The 26259-nt window shown below is 29.4% G+C and overlaps 3 protein-coding genes across 3 annotated transcripts; 2 read left to right on the top strand and 1 right to left on the bottom strand.

Annotated features, from left to right (window-relative positions):
* Positions 1 to 1115: 1115 nt before the first annotated feature.
* LOC124828855 (protein STRICTOSIDINE SYNTHASE-LIKE 12-like) lies at positions 1116 to 1829 on the top strand. The gene is made up of 2 exons (XM_047302241.2): positions 1116 to 1369; positions 1494 to 1829. Exons 1-2 carry the CDS (start codon positions 1128 to 1130, stop codon positions 1786 to 1788), a joined length of 537 nt encoding a protein of 178 aa, XP_047158197.1. The 5' UTR covers positions 1116 to 1127; the 3' UTR covers positions 1789 to 1829.
* Positions 1830 to 18305: 16476 nt separating this feature from the next.
* LOC148198654 (uncharacterized) lies at positions 18306 to 23882 on the top strand. Its single transcript, XM_088091630.1, has 6 exons — positions 18306 to 18563; positions 18677 to 19960; positions 20655 to 21399; positions 21724 to 21812; positions 22212 to 22278; positions 23671 to 23882. Exons 1-4 carry the CDS (start codon positions 18306 to 18308, stop codon positions 21786 to 21788), a joined length of 2352 nt encoding a protein of 783 aa, XP_087947756.1. The 3' UTR covers positions 21789 to 21812; positions 22212 to 22278; positions 23671 to 23882.
* Positions 23883 to 25153: 1271 nt separating this feature from the next.
* Positions 25154 to 25599, bottom strand: LOC148198653 (oleosin Ara h 15.0101-like). Its single transcript, XM_088115887.1, has 2 exons — positions 25545 to 25599; positions 25154 to 25464 (listed from the first exon to the last, which is right to left on the bottom strand). The coding sequence occupies exons 1-2, from the start codon at positions 25597 to 25599 to the stop codon at positions 25154 to 25156; spliced, it is 366 nt and encodes a 121-aa protein (XP_087972013.1).
* Positions 25600 to 26259: the final 660 nt, after the last annotated feature.

Below are 26259 nucleotides of genomic sequence, written 5' to 3'. Positions count from 1 at the left end.
TTATATCACGTGAGAATGTTCCTGGTAGGCATGAGGAGATACCGGTAGGCGGTATCTTATCTTAATGATCAACGTTGTTATAACAAAGGTGCAATCTTTGATGTAGGAAATATAGTATCCGATATTTGATGTTCGATTAGGTGATCTATTCATAGAGTATCCAGTAATCATCTTATTGACTACCGGCTACCCAACACTAAGTACCTATTAAGCAATATTATGTTTTTGCTTTAAGTAACTTAATAAATACTACAATTAACAGGACCAAAAATCTTCGACCACGTACAATAAAAAAGAATATATAGAAAATTTATGGCTAAAGAAGTCATAGGACAATCATATTAATTATGATACATGAAGTTTCATTCTAGTATTGGAAAGGTCAAAGAATAATTAAAAAGAGATATTATTCCATGTGATTAATTAAGTTTTAATAACAGAGATTAGTCATCGAGAAAATGGTAGAGATTTTGGACTAATAATACAGTTAGAAATAATTGTTAATAAAATACTGTCCCTCCATTCTTATATATAAGACCCTTAACTAATTCAAATCATTTAAGAAAATTACTCGTATTAATTGAAAACAATAATAAATTGGTTATGTGTGCATTGTGGTTTCAAAATTAATCTTACCATGTTTAAAGCTAGAAAACAGTAGAGGCAGACTTTATAGTTGTTCTCATATGGAGAAGAATTCATCACATAGAAGAAGATCAAATGATGTCATAAACACACTGATATAAAAGTTTAACAAGAAAAACATTTTTCTTGACTCACAACTCGAGAAAACAAAGCTCACTGAGAAGAAGTTTCGAGGTTTCAAAGAAATGTCACAAAACTACAAAATTAACAATCCATCTTTATTTCCTGCCCATGCTGCAAATTCACATTTTCATGCAAAAACTACACATAAAAATGTTACTTTTCCCAAATCCATTCTCACAGGAAACTATGACCGTTTATGACATATTGGTGTTCCTAAATTCTATGTTTTTTTGACCAAGGTTGTTACAAAGTTGGGTTCTTCACGGTTCTTTTGCATTGCGCACGTAAACATAAGCCTATAAATACTACCACTGAATGCTGAGGTTCGTGTCATACATTGATAAAACATCATTAGCAATATGTTGTCTAAAATCACAATGGTTATCACTTTCTCTGCAATATTTATGGCATTCCTTCTGTGTTCACCATCAGTGGCTGTATCTCGGACAAGGTTACCACTACCGTCACCAATCACAGGCCCTGAGTCTCTAGCATTTGATCGAAACGGTGAAGGGCCATACGTCGGTGTTTCTGATGGAAGAATTCTCAAATACGTAGGTCCAAGGGGATTCCAGGAATATGGCTACACTTCACCAACCAGGTAAACTTCAAACATGGATCTAATTCTACTCTCTCTTAGTCTCAATGAATATTGTAACAGTAACTCTGTGACATTATCCGAAGATCATCCTATGTTTTGATGTTGGTTTGGTGGTCGAATTCAGGAACAAAACATTGTGTGATGGGCTTGCTGATTTCTCAGAAGTCCAAGCACAATGTGGAAGACCTTTAGGATTACGTTTCAACCATCAAACAAACGAACTATATGTCGCAGATGCTTATTTTGGGCTCGTGAAGATTGGACCCAATGGAGGGGCACCGATTCAATCTTTCCAAATTCTGCAACCACAAGAGAATCGTGGCAACTTTACTTTTGACTTTCTTGATGGAATTGACATAGATATGGACACTGGAATCATTTATTTAACCCAAGCTAGTGCTAACTTCCGTTTCAGGTAAATTAAGTCATGATAAATAATTTCATTCGTTTGCATTTTTAAGCGAAAGTCTCAAATTGATATTTATTTTCATGTCATAATTTAGTTTTTATTTTAAAAAATTTAATGCAATTAAGCATTTTCTATTAATAGTACATTAAAAATGTTAAAGAGATATCTTTTATTTAAATATTTTTATTTTTAAAACTATTTTAAAAAAATAAAAATTTGTCACTATTAAACTTACGTCATGTTAGGTGGTAGTAATAGTATGATATTACATTTGGATTCATTTGTGTCATTGTTATATTAGATGTCATTAGTTTAATGAAAATGAAATTTAATTTTTATATAAATGTTATATAAATATTTTATTAAAATTTATATTTTATTAAATATTTTTAAGAAGATTAAGTTTATCTATATTTAGATTTTAAAAATTTAATTTTATTTGTTTCAACTTATTATATTGCTTAAAATTATTTAAAAAAATTTATATTTGAATTTATAAAATTATTATTTTTAAATAAACTTAAATATTTGTATTGAAATTGTTGAAATTTATAAATTTTAAAAGTATATAATTATATAAATGTAGTTCATGGCGATATTTCAAAGACAGAGACTGAATTCAAAGTCGGAGAAAGCATTTAGTGTTAAAATCAACAAAGTGAAAAGCAACTTTTGACTATTCTTTCAAAAACTGAATATAATTTTCTATGCACTAATTGGTTGACATATACAGTGAGGGAAGTTTTAATTTTAAGAATGTTTATTTATTTTATATCGGTTAATAATAATATAACTCGAAGTGAGACATTACAGCATAAGTTAATTTTATCTAAAAAGAAACTTATTTTGTATAATTTATTCTTTTTCAAATAATGTTTTAGAAAAGTTTATACCATAACAATACAATCCACTTCACTTTCATCGCAGTGTACCCATGAATTTCTTATAGAACTATGATGTATTTTTATGTGAAATAAATTTTACAATGACTGAATTTGTATCTCAAATTGGATTTGTGTTGTCTGCATCGAGTATTTTAAGAAAAGAAATTAATTTCATACACTTTTGTGTAGAAATTAATTTCTACAAAATTTTTACATCCTTATTTCAGAATACCAAGTATAGAATGTGGGACGAAGAGTTAGAAATAATGTCTCAGTTTCAAAAGGTTGATAGTTTAAGTCCATTGGATGTCACATTATCTGGTCAATAATAACACAAAACAAGGTCAAGAAATGTGAAGGAAAATGATATTTCACAAGCTAAACTTTTACTGTGAAGAGTAACTTATAAATGAAATACCAAAAGACAAACCATGAACTACTTTTATTGTGCAATATGTAATAGACTTTTAAATCTCAAAATCATTCCCAAGATTCTATTATGGAATGTACAATTCAAAAATCATTTTTGAAAAAAAAAAACTTTTAAGACGACTTCCAATTATCTTTTCTTTCATTCCATATACATCTATAATGTTCTCTCAAACCTTTTGGTCAAGTCTTTTCATAACAAAGAAATAATAGGAATTTTAACATCTATGAATTGTAGAAGGAAAACATTAGTGTAAAAAGAAGTTCTCCATATTAAGTTGTTTCAGTAGGTCAATCCTACAATCTTTGTCACATGTTATTCCAAAATTTTGATTATATTATTTAAACATTATGTTTGTCTTTCAACTTATATCTTCCACTAGAATGATATGCACTCTCTACATAATTACTATGCAAGTTCATTTAACTTTGTTGTTTGTATTTCGGCATCTTGCAAGTACAAGATCAGCAACGACACCTACTTATTGTGTTTTGGTATAGAACCAAATGAAGTTCTATGAGCTATTATTGTAAACTCAACTAATGAGAAATTTTTTTAGGATAGATGGATATAAACAATAACTTTTACCTCTACATAAGATATTCTTAGTTTTATATAATTTATATTTTTTTGTTGGAAGTCCACATCGATTAGAGATAATCTCTACTCAGCAAAATGGAAGATCTGTTATTACATATTTTGGTAAATTGCAAAGATTATGACTAAAGTATAATACTATCACGAATTGTACCATGGAATGTCCTAAAGATGTTGAGAAATATAATAAAATGATTAATTCTCAACGAGTTTATGTTTTTTTGGCTGGCCTGGATACACATTTGGATGTCGTTCGTGGTCGTATCCTTGCTACCACTCCCCTTCCAAATGTTCAATCTGTTTATGCAATTGTTTGTGCCGAGGGAAACTGCCAAGAGGCTATGCTTGATAGTGAGTCTACTATGGGGACTTCTTTTATTATTAAGAAGTTTCCTAAGAAAGGAATTCACAAGTGTACCCACTGCAATGGGAATAATCATGTCATGGAGACATGTTTTAAACTCCATAGCTATCCAAATCGGCATCCAAAAGGCAAAACTACTCCCAATATCAAGGTAGAAGCTATTTTCAAGAGCCATATTTCTACTGCTGCCAGATTTGTGACCAAGTCAATTATATCTAACTATGTTCTTAATCTTTCTGTTATTACTAAAGATAGTAATTGGATAATTGATTCAGGTGCTATTGATCATATGACTTGTGATCCTCATAAATTTACTAATTTTTCTCCTAATTGTTCTAAAACTGTTATTATTAATGACAATAGGGTCTCATCTCCTATTGAAGGTGTGTGTACTATATCTCTTTCACCCTCCTTATCGATTTCTGATGTTTTATTTGTTCCTACATTGAACTGTAATGTTCTCTTTGCAAACAAGTTAACCAAATCACGTTCTTGTGTTACCTCATTTTACCCAACCCATTGTCTTTTTCAGAACATTCATTCCAAGGAGAAGCTTGCACTGGGGAGGGGGAGAGAGAATGACTATATTATCTTGAAAATGTCTCTCAACAAACCCATAAAGAAGCGTTGAATTGTCTTGCGAATGACCACATACACGATAAAAACAAAAAGGAAATTTGATTATGGTATAGACGATTGGGACATCCCTCTTTTGGTTATCTAAAAAAATTATTTCTATCATTATTTCATAAATGCAATATTTCTGATTTTCTTTATGAAACTTGTGTAATGGCAAAAAGTCATCGTGTTATATTTCCTTTAAGCAATAAAAAAATTGATTTTCCTTTCTCATTAATTCACACAGATGTTTGGGGCCCTGCCCCATAATCTACACATAATGGGAAAAAATGGTTTATCAATTTTGTTGATGATTGTACTCGGGTAACCTAAGTATATTTGCTTAAACATAAAAGTGATGTGTGTGATGTGTTTCGTTCCTTCTATCATATGATAGTTACACAATTTAACACATATATTAAAGTCATTCGATCAAACAATGGAGGAGAATATTTTAAGACTGAATTAATAGAGTTCATGAACTCTAAAGGTATCTTACATCAAACTACATGTCCTTATTCACCACAACAAAATGGAGTGGCTGAGAAAAAAATAGACATATATTAGAGATAACAAGATCACTTTTGATAAATGGTAATGTCCCATCTCATTTATGGAGTGAGGCTATGAGCTCTGTCTTTTATTTAATTAATCGAACCCCTTCCAGTATGCTTAACTTTTGAAGGCCTTTCGATGTGTGGCCTGATCATTGTATCCTTCCTTCCATAGTTTATTTACCACCTCATGTTTTTGAATGTGTTATATATGTTCACTAACACCCATATCAAGGTATAAAGCTTGAAGAACGAGCTATCAAATGTGTTTTTGTTGGGTATGGATCAACTAAAAAAGGTTATCGTGCTTACCATCCACCATCAAACAAAATTTTATATCTCTATGATGTGTCATTTAATGAGTATAAATATTTTATGTTGATTCTCCACTTTAGGGAGATAATGAAAGTGAAGTGCATAATCATAATGTTAGTATGTTTGATATCTCAGCTATAAAATTATATTGTGAAGATAAATTATCGTGTGAGGATCATTCTGTAGGAACTAAGTCAATCCTAACTATGGACATTTCTTTTTCGAATAATAGTGTCTTTTGATCATAACCAATTGGCTCAATCTTTTCCACAAATTTGGCTTGACTCTTTAGAGGTACCTTCTGATCCTATCCCTAATAATACTAATTTGGGTGAAAAATGTTTTCCTACATCCATGTAGAAAAGCATTTTTCACATCAAATTGTAGAAGAGGCAGGTTAGAGTCTATCCTAGCAAGATTTGTATGGACATATTGTTCCACCTGCTATTGAGCTATCCATTAATGTCTAGTCTCACGCTCGAGATGTATATACCTCGGTGTGAGGGAGTGTGTTGGAAGTTCCACATTGATTAGAGATAATGCCAAATTATAGTATAAAAGTATGTGCAAACCTCACCTTACAAGTTAGTTTTGTGGGGTTGAGTTAAGCTTAAAGTCCACTTAACATTTTTGACTGAATGTTAATGCTACATTTAAACATACTTAAACACTTAGGCTTTGTTCACTTGAATGGATTGGGAGGAGAGTGATTGAATGAATTTGAAGGTAAATTTTTTCGTTGTTTATTTGAGTGGATTTGGAGGTAAGTAATAGTGGATTTGAAAGTAAAGTTTGTGAGAATCAGTGTAGGCTTTGATTGATGTGACAAATTAAAAAAAATTACTTTCAAATCCATTCTCACACACCTCCAAATCCACTCAATTAAACAACAACAAAATTTACCTTCAAATCCTCTCAAATTCATTCAATCACTCTCCCCTAAATTCATTCAATTGAACAAAGTGTTAGAGATTGTGAACTTAAAGTCTAACTCAATCTTATAAAATTGTTTTGTAAGAAGATGTTTGCACACACTTATATATTGTAAATTTACTTTATTGAGAAACACGCTTGAAGTCTCAAATAAATTTAACAAAATTTTATTAGAATAATTAAATTCAGGCATTTATAAAGTTATAATACTAAATTGGATCAAAGTTTCATAGATAAATTAATTCTAAATTTTACTAAAAATTAAGAAATTAAAAACATATTTAACACAATTTAAATTGCTGATAGTAGGAAATTAAATTATTGGAAAATAAAAGTGTGGAAAAATTAAAGACTAGAGAGAGGGAAAATCTATTATGTTTCTATCTTTTACAAAGGAAAAATTACTGATCCTATACAAAAAGTTTTATTTCCATTTAATTTTTATTTACTAGAGAGATATTTATTTTTCTTGACTTCTTGTCCTTCAACCTTTTAGCCATTGGTCCAGAGGTTGGATGGTTTTCCATCATTTGTGATAGTGAATCAAACACGTGTAGGAATGTTTTTACATATTTTATTCTCTATTATTCAAATTGAAAATCACTTAATTTTCTAATATATTCTCAACAAATTTCTCATAATTTATCTTAGAAAAAAAAAACCTTCAATATTGACTTTAATTACTACCTACGCCTATAATTTTTAAAATGACCACTCTTCTTTTCATGTTACATTTCAATGCTAACTTTTGGATTACCAATTTTGCGAATATTTTGGAACAAGGTTTTTGAAACAAACTTCCTTGAATAAGCTTTCCAAAACATATGATGCTTTATGGGTTATCCAATCTAGAACATGTTTCTAGAACCATCAATCTGGAACACTACATACATATCCTGCTAAAGGAAGGTGGCTAGCTTATCACTTTTTATATTCTCTTTTAATTTATAAAATTATTTTTTTTTTAAGAAATTATTTAATAACGAGTGTTTCTAATTTTTTTCAGTCTAATTATCAATTTTTTGTCATTATTAAGTATAATTAGTAATTGAAACTTAATTCATAAATTTAAATTATAGTTCCTTTAAATATTATAATAAAAAAATTAATATTTTCAAATATTTTTCATTTTAATTTTTAATTTAAAATAAAGTGGGCTGATAATAACTACTAGCAAATTGAAAATATCAACATGGCAGGATTAAAAAATAAGTTTTTGCTTTGTGCTCTCCAATATTACTAAATGCACCTCCATATTAAAAGAAAATTATTTTTCTTCACTGTACTCACAGTTGTTTTCGACACTGTTGTCGCAATCATCATAACCACTGCAGAAGAAGAGAGAGAATGTATCGCAAAAAACAAAACTCTTTCCAGAACATGTTTCAAAAAAGTTATTGGAAAACTTGTACCGGAAATTCTACTTCATAAAGCATGTTTCATAATTTATTTCACGCATTTAAAAAATTCAGTTACAAAAATCTTATTCCTGAATTCTAGTTCTAGAAATCATATTCCAGGTATTTTAAAAGCCATGTTCTGGATATTTTCGGTAGCAGATAATATGGAAGTTACTTTGAGAAGAATAAAATAGTCATGGGCTGGAAAATAATTATGGCGTGTACAAAGTGAAAGCTTTCAAATACCATGTTAGCCCGGGTTTTCGAGTGGGGCTACCGGACCTAAGGTTATTTCTTGCGGCACCACCATATTATCTTTCAGAACTCCCATAATCCATTCTTAATGACTTCAACACCTTTGATTTAAAAATTTTCGAAAATCCTAATTGAAAGTGACCTAACTCTATGTTTCTAAACTTAGCTGCCGCACCTCCATAAACTTATGCACCTCCAAACCCATAACTTGTGCACCTTCATTCGTAATAGCTATCATCTTGTAGAAATTAGAACTCCCAACACCTTCATTACTGAAACTTGAATGTTCTGCACCTTCATAGCTTCAGTACTCCACTGCACATCTATTGCTCAAAGTTTGTGGAAAAGAAAGTGGTTCATCCTTGTTGCATGGTGTGTCTCGAAGAGTGAGAGACAATTGGTATGAGTATTTGGTTGATGGGATATTGAACCCCATAGTTTAGTCAATGAAAACAATTTGACTATGATAAATTATAGATAGAGAGAAATGAGTTAAATCGAAAGATGTTCTTGATGTGTTCCAGAATAGGAAGTGGTATAGAATGTCCTTAATACAAGGTCTCTATGTGTTGAGAAGGAATACTCTTCAGACTATGTGAGATAGTAATAGTAGGTTTGAGTACTATACTCTCTATCTCTAGTCTTTGTTTAAGAAGAGGAAAGTTGTTGGCCTTTAAGGGGAACATGTCCTTAACTGTGTATGTAAGACTACTGAACCGCCTTGTAGTATTGTTAGTTTATGTGATTGGAAATAGTCTGTGTGACAATGATTCGTTTGTGTGACAATAGACCCATACGAGGAGTCTGTGCGACTTTAGTTTATGTGACAAGAGATCAATGAGATGAGTATATGTGTTATTAGTCTGTGTGACCTTAGACCTTTTTAAGTGACATCTGTGTGACATGAGACTGGGTGTTATGTGATCACTAAGATGAATATGATATGAGTGAGTTATTGTTATATTGTTTTGATGATGTTATTATTACTACATTTGATACATTAGCTCACCCATGCTTTTTTTGTGTTTGTTGCGATGATCGTATGACGTGTGTGTTGTACAAGTGTAGATATGAATGCTAAAGTTGATGTATTGGAGTATATGATGCGAGAAGAGATATGCTCTTGGGAGCTTAAAGTTTAATTTAAGTTTTATGAAAGACTTTTTATTTATAAGTTGTAATTTGATGCTTTAATCTATTTGGATATATGGATATTTTAGTTTTTATTTGTAATGAAATTAATTTCTTTTAGAGTTTTTAACTTTGTCTTTACGAAATTTTCGACTTTGATGCACTTAAGTGACTTTAGGAATTTGGACGTTACATGAATCCTATCATGAAGGACGTCGAAAACCTACTCAATGAATGAGATTCACTCCTTGTTAATCCTATCGAAGGATGTCGAACCCACACCTTATTACATGATAACTCACCCCATGCAAATCTTGTTGAGAAAGCTTGCAAAGTCACATTCATCACAATACTCTCAAAACATTGTAGACTCTTTATAGGATTTCACCTACTCGAGTTTGGGGGTCAATGTACTACTCTTTTTTTCTGCCCAACTTCTCAACCTTGCCTTTTTGACAACCCTTCTCGCCCTTGCCTTCTCGATCTTGCCTTTCTGAAAAAACTTCTTGGCCTTGTCTTCTTGGTACAATTTTGCAATTGTGCCTTCTTGGCACAACTTCTCGACTTTGCCTTCTCGGCACAACTTCTCGACCTTGACTTCCTGATCTTGAATTCTCAGTCTTGCCTTCTCGACCTTGCATTCTCAGCCTTACCTTCTCAACCTTTTCCTCTTATCCTTCTCTTCTTGGCCTTGCCTTCTCGGCCTTGCTTTCTCGCTTCCTCGATCGTCTCTATAAGACCCTTGAAAAATAGTTATATTTAAGAAAATAGATAAACTTTTTATAGTATAGAAAAATATGTATAATGCTACAGTTAAATACATATGATGCTATAGTAAATACATACAATGCTACAGTACGTGATGCTACAGTAATATACTCTCATGAAAAACGTGTTGCTAAAGTACTGTTACAATAAAAATGTAGTACAACTATAGTACTGCTACATTGAAATTGTAGTACAACTACAATATTGTTATAGTAATGTTACAGTAACCCTAACTTCAACTATAAATACGGGTAAGAAAAATAAGTTTTTCATCATCGAAGTGAAAGTTGTGAAAGCTTCTGCAATGGGTGTTTAGATTGAGTTGTAGAGAGAATTGTTTGTAGAAATGGGTTGTCCTTGTGAATGTAGAGGGTTTTGAAGGGTAGAGAAGGGATGTGCTGCTGAAATTTCGTAGAGAAAAGATCAAAGTAGTTCATCAAGAGGTAAGAGGAGCTGACCTTTCTTTATTTTTATTTTGTAATAGGCATTGATGGTATAATATTGTTGTGGTGTAAGGGGGACTATATTTGCTCTTGATTTTATGTGAACATTGTTAATGAAAATTTTCTGTGATCTTGTATTGAATATGTGAATGTGAAAATGCTAATATTGTAAGTAGGTGCTAATCTTCTATTGATTATTCTATGTTCTTTGTTCGAAATATATGATGAGTGAAACTGTTGGGTTATGAAAATCGAATTGCTGGATCAATGTCTTGAGATGATGATAATGTGAAATTGTTAAACTAGTTGGGGGAACACTTTGACTAAGGAAAGACAAGGTGTTTAAGTTGTCCATTGAGATGTACCTCTCTTTTCTAGAAGTCTACTAAGCAAGCTTTCACTTATTTCATTTCAGAAACCTCTTCAAAAATGCAAAACAATTTTTATAAAAATAATCAACAATGTGATTTTTAAATGAATTATGATTACTATCCACAACAACCACATGATTCTGAACCATGAATAAATTTATGCTAACCATGAATATGTGTTTGAGTACTTCAAAAATGGGGGTTTCATCTGTCTGTTATTTTTTTAAAACTGTGGTTTTGGTTGAAATTTTGGATTTGAAAACCCTATGAAATTATATTTAGATTGAAAGAGAGTGTGTTTATGAAGAGAATCCATGAATGATTTATGGAAAATTTCCTTGACCAGATAAACTACTTATTTTTTTTTGTTTGTTTTGAAGTTGTGTTTTTTGGACCTTAATATTTCAAAGTTATGAGATTTGATTTCTAGAAATGAATTTAAGAAAATCAGTGTTTGAGATTTCGAATTTCAGTGACTGTTTCCTATCATTATGATCCGTTTGATGATTTTGAATGTGTGAAAAGATTGGAAATGAGGTTATCAATTATTCTGGGATATTTTATCTTGTCAATATTGTCAGAGCGTCACAGCGGAATGGTTAACACATTTAACAAACCACGAGGGGGTGAATTGGTTTCTTACGTAAATATAAATTCCTTAAAACAATTTAAACAAGTTAAAAGAGTAAGAATGAGAGAAAATTGCACAAGTAATTTTTATCCTGGTTCGTATCATAGAGATCCTACATCCAGTTGTTAATCTCAACCGAGAATTAACGCTTCACTAGCACAAACCAACAAACTATTACAATCACAAAGAAAATAAACAAGTTGAAGGTTAAAACACCTCTCTTGTTACCCTAAGAGATGAAACTCACTTCCTTTGTAACCCACAAGGATGAACACCTCCTCCGAATGCTTCACGAAGGATGAACACCTCCTTTGAATCTTCACAAAGGATGACATGCTTCCAACTCAGCAACAACAACAACACTCAATCACACTTCCAGTGAAAGTTCTCACTCTATGCCAACATATCAAGTTCTCAAAGCAACAACACAAGGGTTCTGCAAACCCTATAACACTTCTCATTGCACACTGTAGATAATAATTTCGAAAATACACTTTACTTTGGATGTTTCATATTTTGTATTTTTAATTTTAGAATGAGAGTCTCAATCTAATTTATAGAGATCTCATTCAAGGGTACTTCCAAAATTATGTTGTCAACTAATTAACGTGTGATATTCAATTATCCACTTATGGTAATTGATTATGCATTTAATGGATGCACAACGATAAAAAACTTGCTTAAAAATTCTCATAATTTCTCATGATAATCAATTATGGAAGTCATAATTGATTACTCATAATCGATTATTATAATTTGATAATCGATTATCTTGAGTATAAAATGAGGTTTTCTTATTCAAAATAAATTTTAACGCAACCTAAGACAAAAAATACATAGAATCAAAGATAAACCACATCCTATACATAAATATACTAAATTACAAAAGCTTTAACATAAAACAAGTCTTCATGAAGATCTTCTTGCAATAAGGGCACTTGAGATTTGATTTTGAGACATCATCAAAGCTTCTTCTCTTCAGCGTTATGCTAACAAATATGTGTATGATTGATTTATTAAGGTAATCTGCATGTTTAGGTGTTGGAAATATATTACTATCGAATTGTGAATAATGAATAGTTAAGTTTCATTGATGAGATGACATGATTCGTTAGCATGTATGAATATGTAATGATGAATGAATATGTGAAATTATTAGTGATGAAATGATGTACAAGTCTTTATTATCGTAACTTCTAATCCGGAAATTCTATATTTGGCTTCTACCATAATGCTTTGGGCATAAGTAGAGTGACTCAAGAGGCTTATGAAAGTAGGCAAAGAGCAGTATGACCATAAGACTTTGGACATAAGCAAAGTACTCGTAAGTCTTATGGAAGCAGGGGAAATGGATCTGTCCATAAGATTTTGGACGTAAGCATAATATACTTGTAAGACTTATGGAAGCAGGTAGAGAGCAGTCTAGCCATAAGGCTTTTAGTGTAAGCATAATATACATGTAACTTATGGAAGCAAGCAAGACGACTCTAAGAGGGGTCAGAGTGGTAGAGAAAGTTATGGGGGAATAAAAGACATAATAAAGTGAATTGATGACATTAAAATAATTGTCTATTTAATTTTAATAATGTGTGTTTGAATTATATAAGGTGAGTGTGTTTAATGAGTGTACCTTATGGTTAAATCACTCTTGCTTTTTTGTGTTTGTGCGATGATCGTATAACTCGTAATGTTATAATAGAGCATATGATTTTAGAGACGAAGATGATTGTTTTTTTTTTTTGTAAAAATTTATGGTTTGAATAATTTGAAGATGTATTATTAAGTTATTTGTCGGAACTTATAATTGGTTTGTAATGTTTATTCGAAACTAATCATTTTAAGAATCTTATGTAACTCCCGAAAAGGACGTTACATTCTCAACCTTTCTACACTCTCAGTCCCCTCAGCCAAGAAATCAACCTGCACTTAACATAACTAAATGGAAATTAAACACAAATCAAAGTCGAGTACTTAACATAACTAAGTGGAGATTAAACACAAATCAAAGTTGAATACTTAACATAACTAAATGGAGATTAAACACAAATCAAAGACGGGTTAAGTTGTGATTGGATTCTCTTTAATCACTTGAAGGAAAAAAGACAATAAGAAATGCTCTAAATTGATAAACACCAAGATAAAAGGGAGAAAATTTTCGAAACTATATTTATATCTTCGAGAACAAACTATGAAAAAAAAAATACTAATTTGATCCTAAAAAAATCTTTATAGGTATCTACATTACCCGAGACTAACACTTCCCAAAGCCGACAAACAAAACTAAATCTAAAGATTGAAGAAGAAATCACATTTTATTGATTTTGTGAGTTTCATCCGTTGTAAGAATACGATAATTTTGTTCTTATTTAAGAATGAAAAGCTACATTTTTAACATGTTCTTTTCTTTATAAAGAAAATGATAATTTCTAGAGTAATTTTGAATATATGTCCCAAAAACATATATAGAAATTTGATTAATAAGGAAACCTTGAAATATATGGTATAGGTTTTAAGCAAAAAATTACTACGTTAGCCAAAACAAAAGCAAAGAATTACTACGTTAGCCAAAACAAAAGCAAAGAATTCGTGAAAGTTGATGCTGAGGAAAGAATTTAGAAAACTTGCAGAATCTAATTTAGAGGAAAACGAAATGAAAAAAACAGAACCTTTCAATATTCTAATTGGAGATCTATAAAACCTTCATTTTCTCCATCAATATGACCCCTTTTTCATCTTTTAATAAGGATGTTTATGTTCAAAGAAAAAGTTATTATTTACTCTTTGTGTATATACCACAAATCCGAATGATGGATTAAACGAAGTTAATGGAAGTTGTACTAAAATATTTATTATTTAAATTTGAAAAGTAATAACTTAGTGGATGAAATGAAAAAATATAATTGGTATAATACCTACTTTGTCTCAATTTTATTGAGAAAATTCGAAATGGTCCCAATTTTTTGTTGTTGTTTAATGTAGTCCTAAAAAATGTAATTTGTGTTCTTTTTTATCCTTTTAGCAAACATCGTCTAAATTGTTAACGGTGAGATGTCTAGATGTCAGTTGGTTTATTATTTTTCAAATTGTAATTAGGATTTATTGAAATTAGGGTTAAACTTGGATTAAAATCTGTGTCACATAATTGTCTCTACCACGTCAGCATCTTCTTCTACTTATCACCAACCAAACCCTAACCCTCTCTTTTCATCGTCACCCACCACCTTGCGTTGGCCACCATCAACGCCGCTCAGGCCACCGTGACGAAACAGTTTCTCCACCATCCTCCATGTCGTCGACCACCATCAACTCCTCGTTCAACCACCACCAAGCACCACCAAGAAGCTTCGTGCAATCTTCTTCTTCGTGAAGGAAACCACCGTGAAGTCTGAACACTCAAATCAACGAGCAATCCAAATCGTGAAACCTACAAGGTGAATTCCAGATCATCAGATCATCTCCACCTTCGCGTATTTCTCCTTCGTGCACGAAAAGAGTCCAAATCGCAAAATCCAGTTCTCGTCGCCATGGATATTCATCATCATCATCCTCTATCAAGCACAATAGCCGCACCATGAAAAACCTGCACCCAAAAAACCTAAAACACTGCAGAAACCCTAGAATCGCAACAATAGAAGTTCATCTTCCTCCTTGCGCAACCTACAAAAGAAAACCTGATTGCGAATTCTCCATCCTGAGCCTATCTCCTCATTCTTCACGCGAACCTGCAAAGCAAAAACCAAACCAGCCAAAATTGAGAAACAGAACAGAATGACACCCCTTCATCGTCTCTAATTGCGCCAACGTCCCTAATGTCAATAAATCCTAATTACAATTTGAAAAATAATAAATCCAACTGACAACGCTAAAGGACTCCATGTAAGCCAATTTCACTATGTAATTGCACATCTGGACATCTCACCGTTAACGATTTAGACGGTGTTTGCTAAAATAACCAAATTGAAAACAACTTACATTTTTTAGAACTACATTAAACAGTAAAAAAAAATTGGAACCATTTCAAATTTTTCCAACCAAAATTGAGACCAAAATAGGTATTATACCTATATAATTATAGATAAATTTTTGTAATATTATTAAAGATAGGATATAAAGAACTAACACATTATCCCATTTTTATTTTTAAAATTAAAAATTAAAATAAATTAATATAAACAAGTTAATACACAAACCAAAGAACTCGCTTCTAAAAGTAGTATTTCAGGCTTTCTGGATGGAAGATGTTATAATATTGCTATGATAGTCTGGGTCCCATGCGCAGGCAGCATATAACATAATGGTGAGAACTTGCAGTCGCTCTCTCTATATATATGTAGATTTAATTTTCAATCAAATAGTGAGTTTTTAAAAAAAATAATAATAATTCAATTAAAAATATAATATTTATACTAGAGAAAAGGAAAGGCTTATTGTATTGAGTGCTTCTAGACTTTTTGGCTTGCATCCAAATGATAATATTTATACTAGTGGCACCTCCTTAACCAATGGTTAGGATCTTGCCACCACAACATTCATTTAAGAGATATAATTTATTATTTAGAACTTTATAAAACATTTCTATAATTCTAAACTTATCTAGATACATCTTATGGATAAGCATCTCTAGATATTTTTGCTAATATTGGGCTTTTATCTTCTAGGCCCAACATACAAAATCAATTATATTCTAACACTATTTTACCTTGTAAGAATGCAATAATTTTATTTTTTTTTTATAATGAAAAACTGCAGTTTTGGCATGTTCTTTTCTTAATAAAGAAAATGATAATTTCTAGAGTAATTTTGAATTTATGTTCCAAAAATATATACAGAAATTTGATTAATAAGGGAAACCTTGAAATATATATGGTATAGGTTTTAAGCAAAGAATTACTACGTTAGCCAAAACAAAAGCAAAGAATTACTACGTTCGTCAAAACAAAAGCAAAGAATTACTACGTTAGTCAAAACAAAAGCAAAGAATTCGTGAAAGTTGATGCTGAGTAAAGAATTTAGAAAACTTACAGAATCTATTTTGGAGGAAAACGAAACGAAAAGAACAGAACCTTTCAATATTCTAATTGGAGATTTATAAAACCTTCAATTTCTTCCACAATTCCAATATCAGCGCAATTCCAATTTCAGCATAATACAACCTAAATACAGTCTCAAGCAGGTACTATTTAATATTTCACATATTTTTTTCCTCTTATTACCACTCATTCAAAATATTTAAACTGAATCATTCAAATTCATACAGAATCGAAATAAGAATAATTAAATTAGAAGGGATCGAATTGATACTAACTTTATTTTCTTTTAGTTATTAAGTTAAAATTATTAATTGGGTGAGTTAGTTGAAATTTTATTTAGCTTCTTTATCTCACTGATCATGTGCTAGTCGTATCAGGATTATGATTTGTTTAGATTATTTAAAAGGATTTTCAGAAGACAAAAATAAAGTATTTTTTTATAAGTTATAAAAAGAAATTTATGCATAAAAGTATTATTTCAGGTTGCTGACATTTTCCCTACAACCACATATGGAACGGGAACTGTTTTATTGGGTGACACTGGTGAGAACTTTCAATTATTAAAAATTTAATGAATTACTTTACCTTTTCAAAGACAAATTTTTAAATATTTCATTGTTATGTTAATTTTAGTATATTAACCTCTCTCTTCCTCTTTCTATTTCTCACACACTCACTCTCTTTATGTATCTCTTTCAAAATAATCAATGACCTATTAAGAATATATATATATATATATATATATATATATATATATATATATATATATATATATATATTAGATGATATCATATTTTTGTCTATACATTTTTAATCATGTTTATTATTTATACCTTATATTTTCCTATCATCAATTGAAAGTAAGAGTTAATATTAGAAAATATGTTTTTTTTTTCTTTTGATGTGTTTTCATCTTTAATTTTATTATTATTAACTAGCGTAAACACATATATTATCACATCTGTATATGCATTTTTTTGTAAATATCTATAAATTATTTAAATTTTAAAAGTAGATATAAATAAAATTATTTAAATTTTAAAAGGATAAAATTAGAAAAAAAAGTATTATAAGTAATATTGTGTAAATTTTTGTTTGTTATGAATAATTATTTAAATTTAAGAAAATAGTTACTAAAATAATAAAAGAGTATATAATTCTTTTATAATGAGAAATTATTTGAATTCAAAAATATAGTTATTAAAATAATAAAAATGAAAAATATAGTTACAAAAATATTTATTATTTAAATTTGAAAGGTAATAATTTAGAGGATAAAATTGAAAAATAAAAATACCAAAAAGGTGTATATATAATTGTAGATAATTTTCTATAATATTATTAAAGATAGGATATAACGAATTAACACACTATCCCATTTTTATTTTTAGAATTAAAAAATTAAAAAAATATATAAACAAGTTAATACACAAACCAAAGAACTCACTTCTTAAAAAATTATTTCAGAGGCGAGAGGATCTAAGATTGCTACGACAAAAGTTTGGGTTCAAACTGCATGAAGCAGTACAGATAAGGGTGAGAACTTGTAGTCTCTCTCTATGTAGATTTAATTTTCAATCAAATAATGAATTTAAAAGAAATAATAATATTTCAATTAAAAACTACTTATAAAAATGCATTTGGAAAAGAAGAAGTTCTCAACAATTTGTAATAAAATATCTACTAATTATCAATGTGTTTTTTATTTTTGATTTGAGGTAATGCTTTGGAAATACTTATTATATATTTACATGTTTTTATTCCTTTTTTGTTTTTTATTCTTTTTTGTTTACATATACTTGGATGGTACAGATTTTACGTATGAAACTTATTCGTGCTAAAGAAGAGACGATTGAAATAGAATATCCAGAAGCAAACCAATTACACTTTGAAAGCTTACCGAGTTTAAGGAAATATTCTTCTGGAGATATGATTGAGTGGCCATCATTAAAGAAAGTGACTGTGAACCATTGTCCCAACATAATAAAGTTTGGTTTGGGAAGAACAAAATCAGTAATCTTGGAAAACCAAGCGTCTCTGGCAGATATTTTTGAATCATCGGTTAGTTATTTCTGCAAGTTCTCATGATAGATGAAAGATTTAAGTTTAATTACTCTTTTGTAAAATTATTTTAAATGCAAAATAGTAACAAGAGAAGAAATTATGTTTTACAGGATGATGAGTTTTCAACGATTGTTGAATATGAGATTGGTGACACTGAGAAATTACACAAAAGAATACATAACCTTGGACCTTCACATTTCACTAACATTGTAGTGTTTCGAGCAAAAAACTGTGATGAAAAGTTGACTGAATTTATATATATTTTGATGAAGAGGTCAAAAAAGCTTCAAGTTATTGAAATTCAGTGTTGTAAAATATCACAATGTCTATTTGAAATTTTGGAACCTCCTTCTCTGGGTGAAGAGTTTAAGTATTTGAGAATAAAGGAATTAAAGGTAATCCAAGTATATGGGATGGTGTCATTATGCCCTACGATTGGTGCAGAACATTTTGACTTCAAAAGTCTGGAAATTGTACACCTCAAAAGTTGTCCCTCTATACAGGATCTATTCTATCTATCATCCTTTTCCACAGGGCTTTCCGAACTAAAGGAATTAAAGTTAGAGGCATGTGAGCATTTAGAGAAAGTAGTAGATAACCACTTCGAATATTCTGTGTCCTTCCCAAGATTAAGTAAAGTGGAGCTAAAGTCTCTCTCAAAATTCAGGAGGTTTTCCAAAAATTCGGGAGATTTTTCAAGCTTGAAAACTTTGATAATAGAAGAATGTCCTTGTTTAGAAGAGTTCACTGTAAACCAAGCAATTTTAGTAGGTTTCTTAGGTCCAACGAATAACACTTTATCTGAGTTGGATGAATTGAGATTAGATGGTTGTGACGTGTTGCTCTATGTAGCCTCCTTTGAGACACCGCCCGAGAAGATGAAATTGAAGAAAGTCTTTGTTAGTAATTGTTATGCATTGAAAATGGTAATGCTGGTGAAGGAAATACCTAACTCTATAGAGCTCCTCCACGAATTAGATGAATTGATTTTGATTAATCTTCCTGATTTAACTCACATCATCGACAAAGAATGTGTTAGGTTATATCAAAATCTACGTACCCTACAAGTAGAAAGATGTGGGTTTCTTCATTGGTTGCCAATTCCTGTAACTTTAACAAATATGAAAATTTTGGATTGTGATTCCTTGCATAAGACCGTGGTCATCAGAAAAGAAAAGGAAGAAAAAGAAAAAGTCATTTTTTCTCAATTAAAGGAGGTTATTCTTCAAAATCTAAGAAATTTATATACTGCATTTCCTTTTGGGTCAGAATTTCCATCCTTGGAAATACTGAAAATAACAAATTGTCCTTCTCTAATGACATTTATTGAAGAACGCAATGATTTGAAAGAGCATAAAGAACAAGCTATTTCAACATGTTTCTTTCCAAATTCGGTACGTTTCAATTTTAAATTACATATGTATAATATTTATTATCATGCTGTGCATGCAAATTAAAATTTTCTAGTTTTTATATTTCTACTCATGTTTATTATTATTATTATTATTATTATTATATATAATCAGGATAAATAGTTAGCTTAATAAAATAAATATTGTTATATTTTATATTTTAGTACAACAAAAAAAATAATAGAATTTTTTAATTTTGTTAGTTTTGTATGGTCTTTGATATTAATAGATGAGGTGCATATATTTCATATTTATTAATTGTCATGTGTTTTTATCAGAAAACATTAACATTGATATATACGTAATAAAAACTGTGAATTTAAAATACATTTGCGTAGAGTTGAGATAATAGCAAGATTAATTGTATTAAGGTTAATTTTTTTTATATATTTACTAAAGATTACTAAAGATTATTAATTTTTTTGATAAACAAAACTAACAAAATAATTTTTTTTTAAAAAGATTTTTATTCTTTTTTACTAAAAATGAGATGTGTTACTATTTTTTTATACTAAACTCATTATTTATCCTATAATTTATTTACTTTTTGTATTGAAAATGGAATGAAAGTACAAAATGTATTAACTTGTAGGTAGTCATGGTTTTTAGTTTTGTTTTACTTTGATTTGTTGTTTCCTATTTTTGAAATTTAAAACTGTTATTTATTTTTTTACAGTTGTCATTGGAAAAGTTGAAGGTGCTTTATATAATAGATCAACATATTAAAGAGCTTTGGCACTATAGTTTGTCTTCTGAATCATTTTGTCAGATAGAAAATTTGACAATAAGCAACAATAATAAATTGTTAAGTGTCATCTCTTCTAGACTGATCATAAGATTCAACAACATGAAAGATTTGACTTTAGACAAATGTGAATCATTGATTACAATATTCATTCTTGAAGATGATCATTCTATGCAAGAAATGTTTCCTCAACTGAGGAAAATGTCATTGAGTAACCTAAATAATTTGAAATTTATATGGAACAAAGAACCTAATGTTCCATTCTTCTCAAATTTGGTGTCACTTTTCATTGTCCATTGTGATAGCATTGAAAGTTTATTTTCACTTTCTTCCTCCAAATATCTTAAGAAACTCAAATTACTGAGGCTGCATAGTTGTAAAGAACTAAAGCAAGTGATATCGAGTGATGAAGATGAAAATGTATCTACCAATTTTCCTCAAATGAAATGTCTAGTATTGAAGAATCTTCCAAAGTTGGTGAATTTCAGTCATTATCATGGAACTCTTGATTGGCCTAGTTTACAAACTTTAAGGGTTAGCAATGTTCCAAGTATGAAAATATTTTCAAGAGGCAACATCAACACACCACTGTTGAGATCAATAGATATAACATTTATTAAGAAGCTTTGGTTTGAAAATCTAAACGAGACTATATCATTTATTTACAAGAATCCAGGTATGCAATTTTAAATTCATAAAAGTTAAATAATTATAATAGAATAATATACAACATGTTTATAATATATATATATATATATATATATATATATATATATATATATATATATATTCTTTATTTTGGAAAAGATGTTTCTTAAAAAACATTTATTTTCATATTTTAGGTTATTTCTCTTCGTTACATTACATATCAAATTCTTTGCTTATGTTTATTTGTTTTGTATTCCTAAAATTTTCCTTTCTTTTTAAAATTAGCTTCTCGGAGGTCTTGTTCCAAAATTTTCTCATACATTACTGTATTTATTTGCATGTGTTGATTAAGAATTAATTAAAGTGACTCAAATAAAAAAAGAGGAACAACTTCTACAACAAGACAACAATGGATAAAAGAATGAACATTAATCTCTTGAGGTAATGTCCACTCTTATTAGTTATATAGATCATGCTTTTAAAATAAGTTATGTTATATATTCAACATTCATATCAAATGATAAAGAAACATAATTTAATTTGTGATTTTTATGATTTTTAAGTGTATTCTTTGTAATATAGAAAGAGTTTACTTTTATTATATATATATATATATATATATATATATATATATATATATATATAAGAATCTATAAAATGATGTTTTATAATTGATAGTATATTTAAATTAGTGAGACTTAATTATTTTAATAATAAAAGGCTTAAGTATAAATAAACAAGTTTTATTATTTTAAAACACGTCATATATTTAGAAATCACATTTTTAGAGTTCTTTATTTTCTCTCTAAGTTTTCTCATTCTTGGGTTATCTTTTTGAAGAATCAAGACATAGGATTACTCTTTGTGGCGACCTCTTCAAGATTAAGCGATGAATTTATCAATTTGAGTAAGTTAGTTTTTTGTCTCTTTTCTAAGTTCAATCGGTTCTTCTTTTGTATATGGGTCTATCTAGTCTACATGTATTTTTAGAGTCATTTCTCTATTGATCAATTGTTCTAATGGCATACCATGATCAATTTGAACTGTTTAAGTTGTTACAAAGCTTAAGTAAGCTAATTACAACTATTATAAATTCTAAACTAGTTCAAATTGACTGAATGTGTAATTGCATATGTGATTGCATGAGAAATTGTTAATTTTAATGAACATGTGCAGTTGAACTAGAGAATACATAATCTTAAGTTTACATATTTTAGGTTATATGATCAATTTTAGGAATTTGATGAATAGTATAATGAATGTGATGGCTTAAACTGGCTTTCATTGAAAGACATCAAATTTGTATGTTTGTACTATGATTGAAGTATTAGATTGGAACTTGATAGGTCTAAATCTGCATATTTTTAAAATTTCGTTTTTTGCAATTATACAAATTCATTGGGTTAACGGTTGCTTCGGTGGGTGACACCAAAGTTAGAGAGCCTACTGACTTTGTGGTCGCTGGACAATAATATTTTCACTGAGCAACTCTAAAGTTAGAGAGTTCACTGACTTCTCATTGAACGCCTTTGGACTTCATTAGGTGAATTTTGGCATATAAATTTCTACGAGCTCCAATGGTGCTCTCATTAGGCGCGTACTAAGCTTGTCGAGAGATTTATTAAGAGAATTATCCTAGTGCTACTATCGTTGGACAAGTTTTCCAGTCGCTAACCGAGTGGATGATCTTGCTGAGCAAGACTAAAAGAGTGATTCAATCATTTCCATGATAAATTGTTTGTGTGGATTTGAGTCATATGAGAAGTATTGGCCGTATATATAAGTGTATGGATGATAATATGTATGGTTGGAATATGTTGAGATATGAACTATAAGTATGATAGGATTTTCAAGGGAAAATATTTATGAAGTATGTTTCTAGGAAGTGCATTATTAAAGTAGGGACTAAGAGAGAAAGTTATCATAACACTCTACTAGTCATTTAAACTCATATAGATGAGAATGAACTAGGGGTTCAAAGAGGTTCTGGTGAAAAGTTCTTTTTGAAGTTTTAGTGACTTGTACAGAACTTATCTTGTGGGTTAATGTTATACATCACAAGTGTTAAACTTCCTTGTAGTCCAACATGAATGTGTTTTATTCGAATAATTGAGTCTAGAATAATATCTTTTGATGTGATTGGTGTTCTAAGATTGTGTTATTGACTTGGCTTATCAATCTTACTTGTTTAATGATTATATGATAAATTCTTTTGTGCATTAGTTTATCCATATTTTTGCTTATGTTTTTTTGTGTTGTTTCTCTTCTTTTTCAATCATCACCTTTATGGTGTGAGCAGATGAGGAATTAGGAATCGAACTACCTATGGAGGGAGACAATGTTGCAACTGTGTAGTTTAAGATTTCAATTCTTCTATTTAGAACTCTTGAAAAACTCAATTTATGTTTTAATCATAGTTTCTTAACATTGTAGATAAATCCTAAATTTGTTTCAGATGTTTAAAATAATTGTAATAGTATTATGGATTTTCTGAATTATATTCCTTTGCTTGATTAATTATGTGTTGTTTCACTTAATGACTTATATTATTATTTGGCATGTTATATACATGGCATTATATAGTTTTTTTTTTCAATAATTTAAACTGATTTGAATGTTGTTTAAAGGTTGCAAAGTAGTTTAAGAGAAAAACTATTTAAAAATTCAAGACAAATTAAAGATTTTACGTTAGATAAAAACAAAGAAGATGAACCATATATGAGTAAAATTAATCATAAATATATTATGTTAAAATAATATTTTGGTTTCTTAAATGAATTTGTTCATAACTTTAATTACCCTATCTCTATCAATAATTTAATTATTTTTATATTTCAATACTACAAATGAAAACACAAGAAAGACAAAAAAAAACAGATTTATACATTCCTTTTATGTAATTCATAAATATATATAATTTTAGAAAGTGTGGAATAGTGAAGATGGAGTTTGCATTGTGACGCATTAATCAATAAAAGAAAACATCTTCATGTTTTTTTATATATTTTTCATATTAAATACTATCTTATATTTATCAAAACAAATTAAATATTATCTCATTAAATTTATGTTAATATAGTAGTATATTTATTTATTTATTATATTTATTATATTTATTTTAAAAACTAATAACTTATATTTATTTTAAAAGCTAATAACTTATGTTTATAAAACAAATAATAAACATGCCCTTTTACAAATTTTTCTTTTACAATTTTGGTTTAATATCCTATTTTGTTTCCAGTTTCGTTCGAAAATGTCAAATTAGTTCATCCTTTAAAAAGTGCGTCAATTACGTCCTTACTTAATAAAATTTATATCAATGAAATCCCTTCCGTTAAATTCGGCGTTAATTATTTTTTTCTCTCTTTTACTTTTTCTACTTTTTGTGATTTAAGCATAATAACTTAAAAAATATGTGTTATAGATAAAATTAAATAATTATCATTTTATCTTGATGATAAATATGATATAAATTTAAATATAAATAATGAATATTATATTAAAATGAAATTGAAATTTTTATTTAAAATTGCAAAGTATTATTATTATTATTATTTTTATATTAATTTTATTATATTCTTATTTTATATTCACAACAAAAGCAAAACAGCAAAACAACAAAAGCAAAACAACATTGATAACTGCAATCAAAATTCAAATTAATAGTAGAACTTGAACATGCACATTCACAAGGGGACGATAACTCCCTTTAATTAAGCCTTATAATACATAAGCATTGCACATCCAAAGGGCACCCCTTCCCTCCATTCAGTTCAGTCTCATACAAACTTGCATAGGCATGCATGATTAATAAGCTCCCTGTGTAGCCTTCTGAATTTTACCCTCTCCTTCACATCCCTAGCCTTATCAGTAAGATACCCTTTTGCATAGTCAAGGGTGTTAGAACCTGCAGGCTGGTTCCCAGATACGTAGTTGTAAATCCAAGACAAAACAACAATGGCAGCCACACCACAGCTGCCAGAGAACAAAAATCCGGAAGTAACTAGAAACAACACAAAAGCTGCTGGGACAAGGATGGGGCTGAAGATCACAAGAAGAGGAGTTGCAACTATCAACCCTATGACAGTATCTGCGAATAGTAACAGCAGTTATGAACTTGATGGTGAATGTGCATGTTCAAGCTCATGGTGCAGTCTCTGGTATTGTGACCTGATAATGCCATTGCTGGTTTGACCTGGAGGTGTGGCTTCATGGTGTTGTCCATCGCTATCGTGGAGCACTACAAATGAAGATGGGTTCTAGGAGGATGATGATTATTTAATTTTATCTATAAAACATATTTTTTAAGTTATTATGCTTAAATCACTAACTTTTGTTATATTATTAAATCACTAACAAAATTGGTAGAAGAGAGAGAAGAAGAATAGTAGAAGAGAGAAAAAAAGCTGCTGCCTTGCACAGAAAAAATAGAAAAAGTCGAAAAAGTATAAGAGAGAGAAAAATAATTAATCTCGTTTGTACGGATTTAACGGAAGAGATTTCATTGATATAAATTTTATTAACTAAGGGCGTAATTGACGCGTTTGTTAAAGGATGAACTAATTTGACATTTTCGAGTGAAACTGAAGACAAAATAGGATATTAAACCAAAAAAATATCATTTTATAAGTTATTTTGATATAATAATAAAATGGTATAATTTAAGTTCAATTCAATTTTATACAACAGTTAAAAAAGATTAAGGTTTATTATAAATTGATTTTATTTATAACAAAATCTTCAAAATTTGAATAGTTTGAATTGTTTTTTTTCTATTCTAATATTTGTTTTTTTTTTTTATAATTTTAACACATAAATTTGGAGTAGAAAGAAATAATTGTTAACTAAAGAAAACTACAAGAATTGTATCTTCTATTTTTTTTAG

This window comes from Vigna umbellata, chromosome 5 (genome assembly GCF_029865625.1).
Source record: "Vigna umbellata cultivar VRB3 chromosome 5, Vumbellata_1.0, whole genome shotgun sequence".
Classification (NCBI taxonomy): domain Eukaryota; kingdom Viridiplantae; phylum Streptophyta; class Magnoliopsida; order Fabales; family Fabaceae; genus Vigna; species Vigna umbellata.
This window is presented reverse-complemented; position numbering and strand designations above follow the sequence as displayed.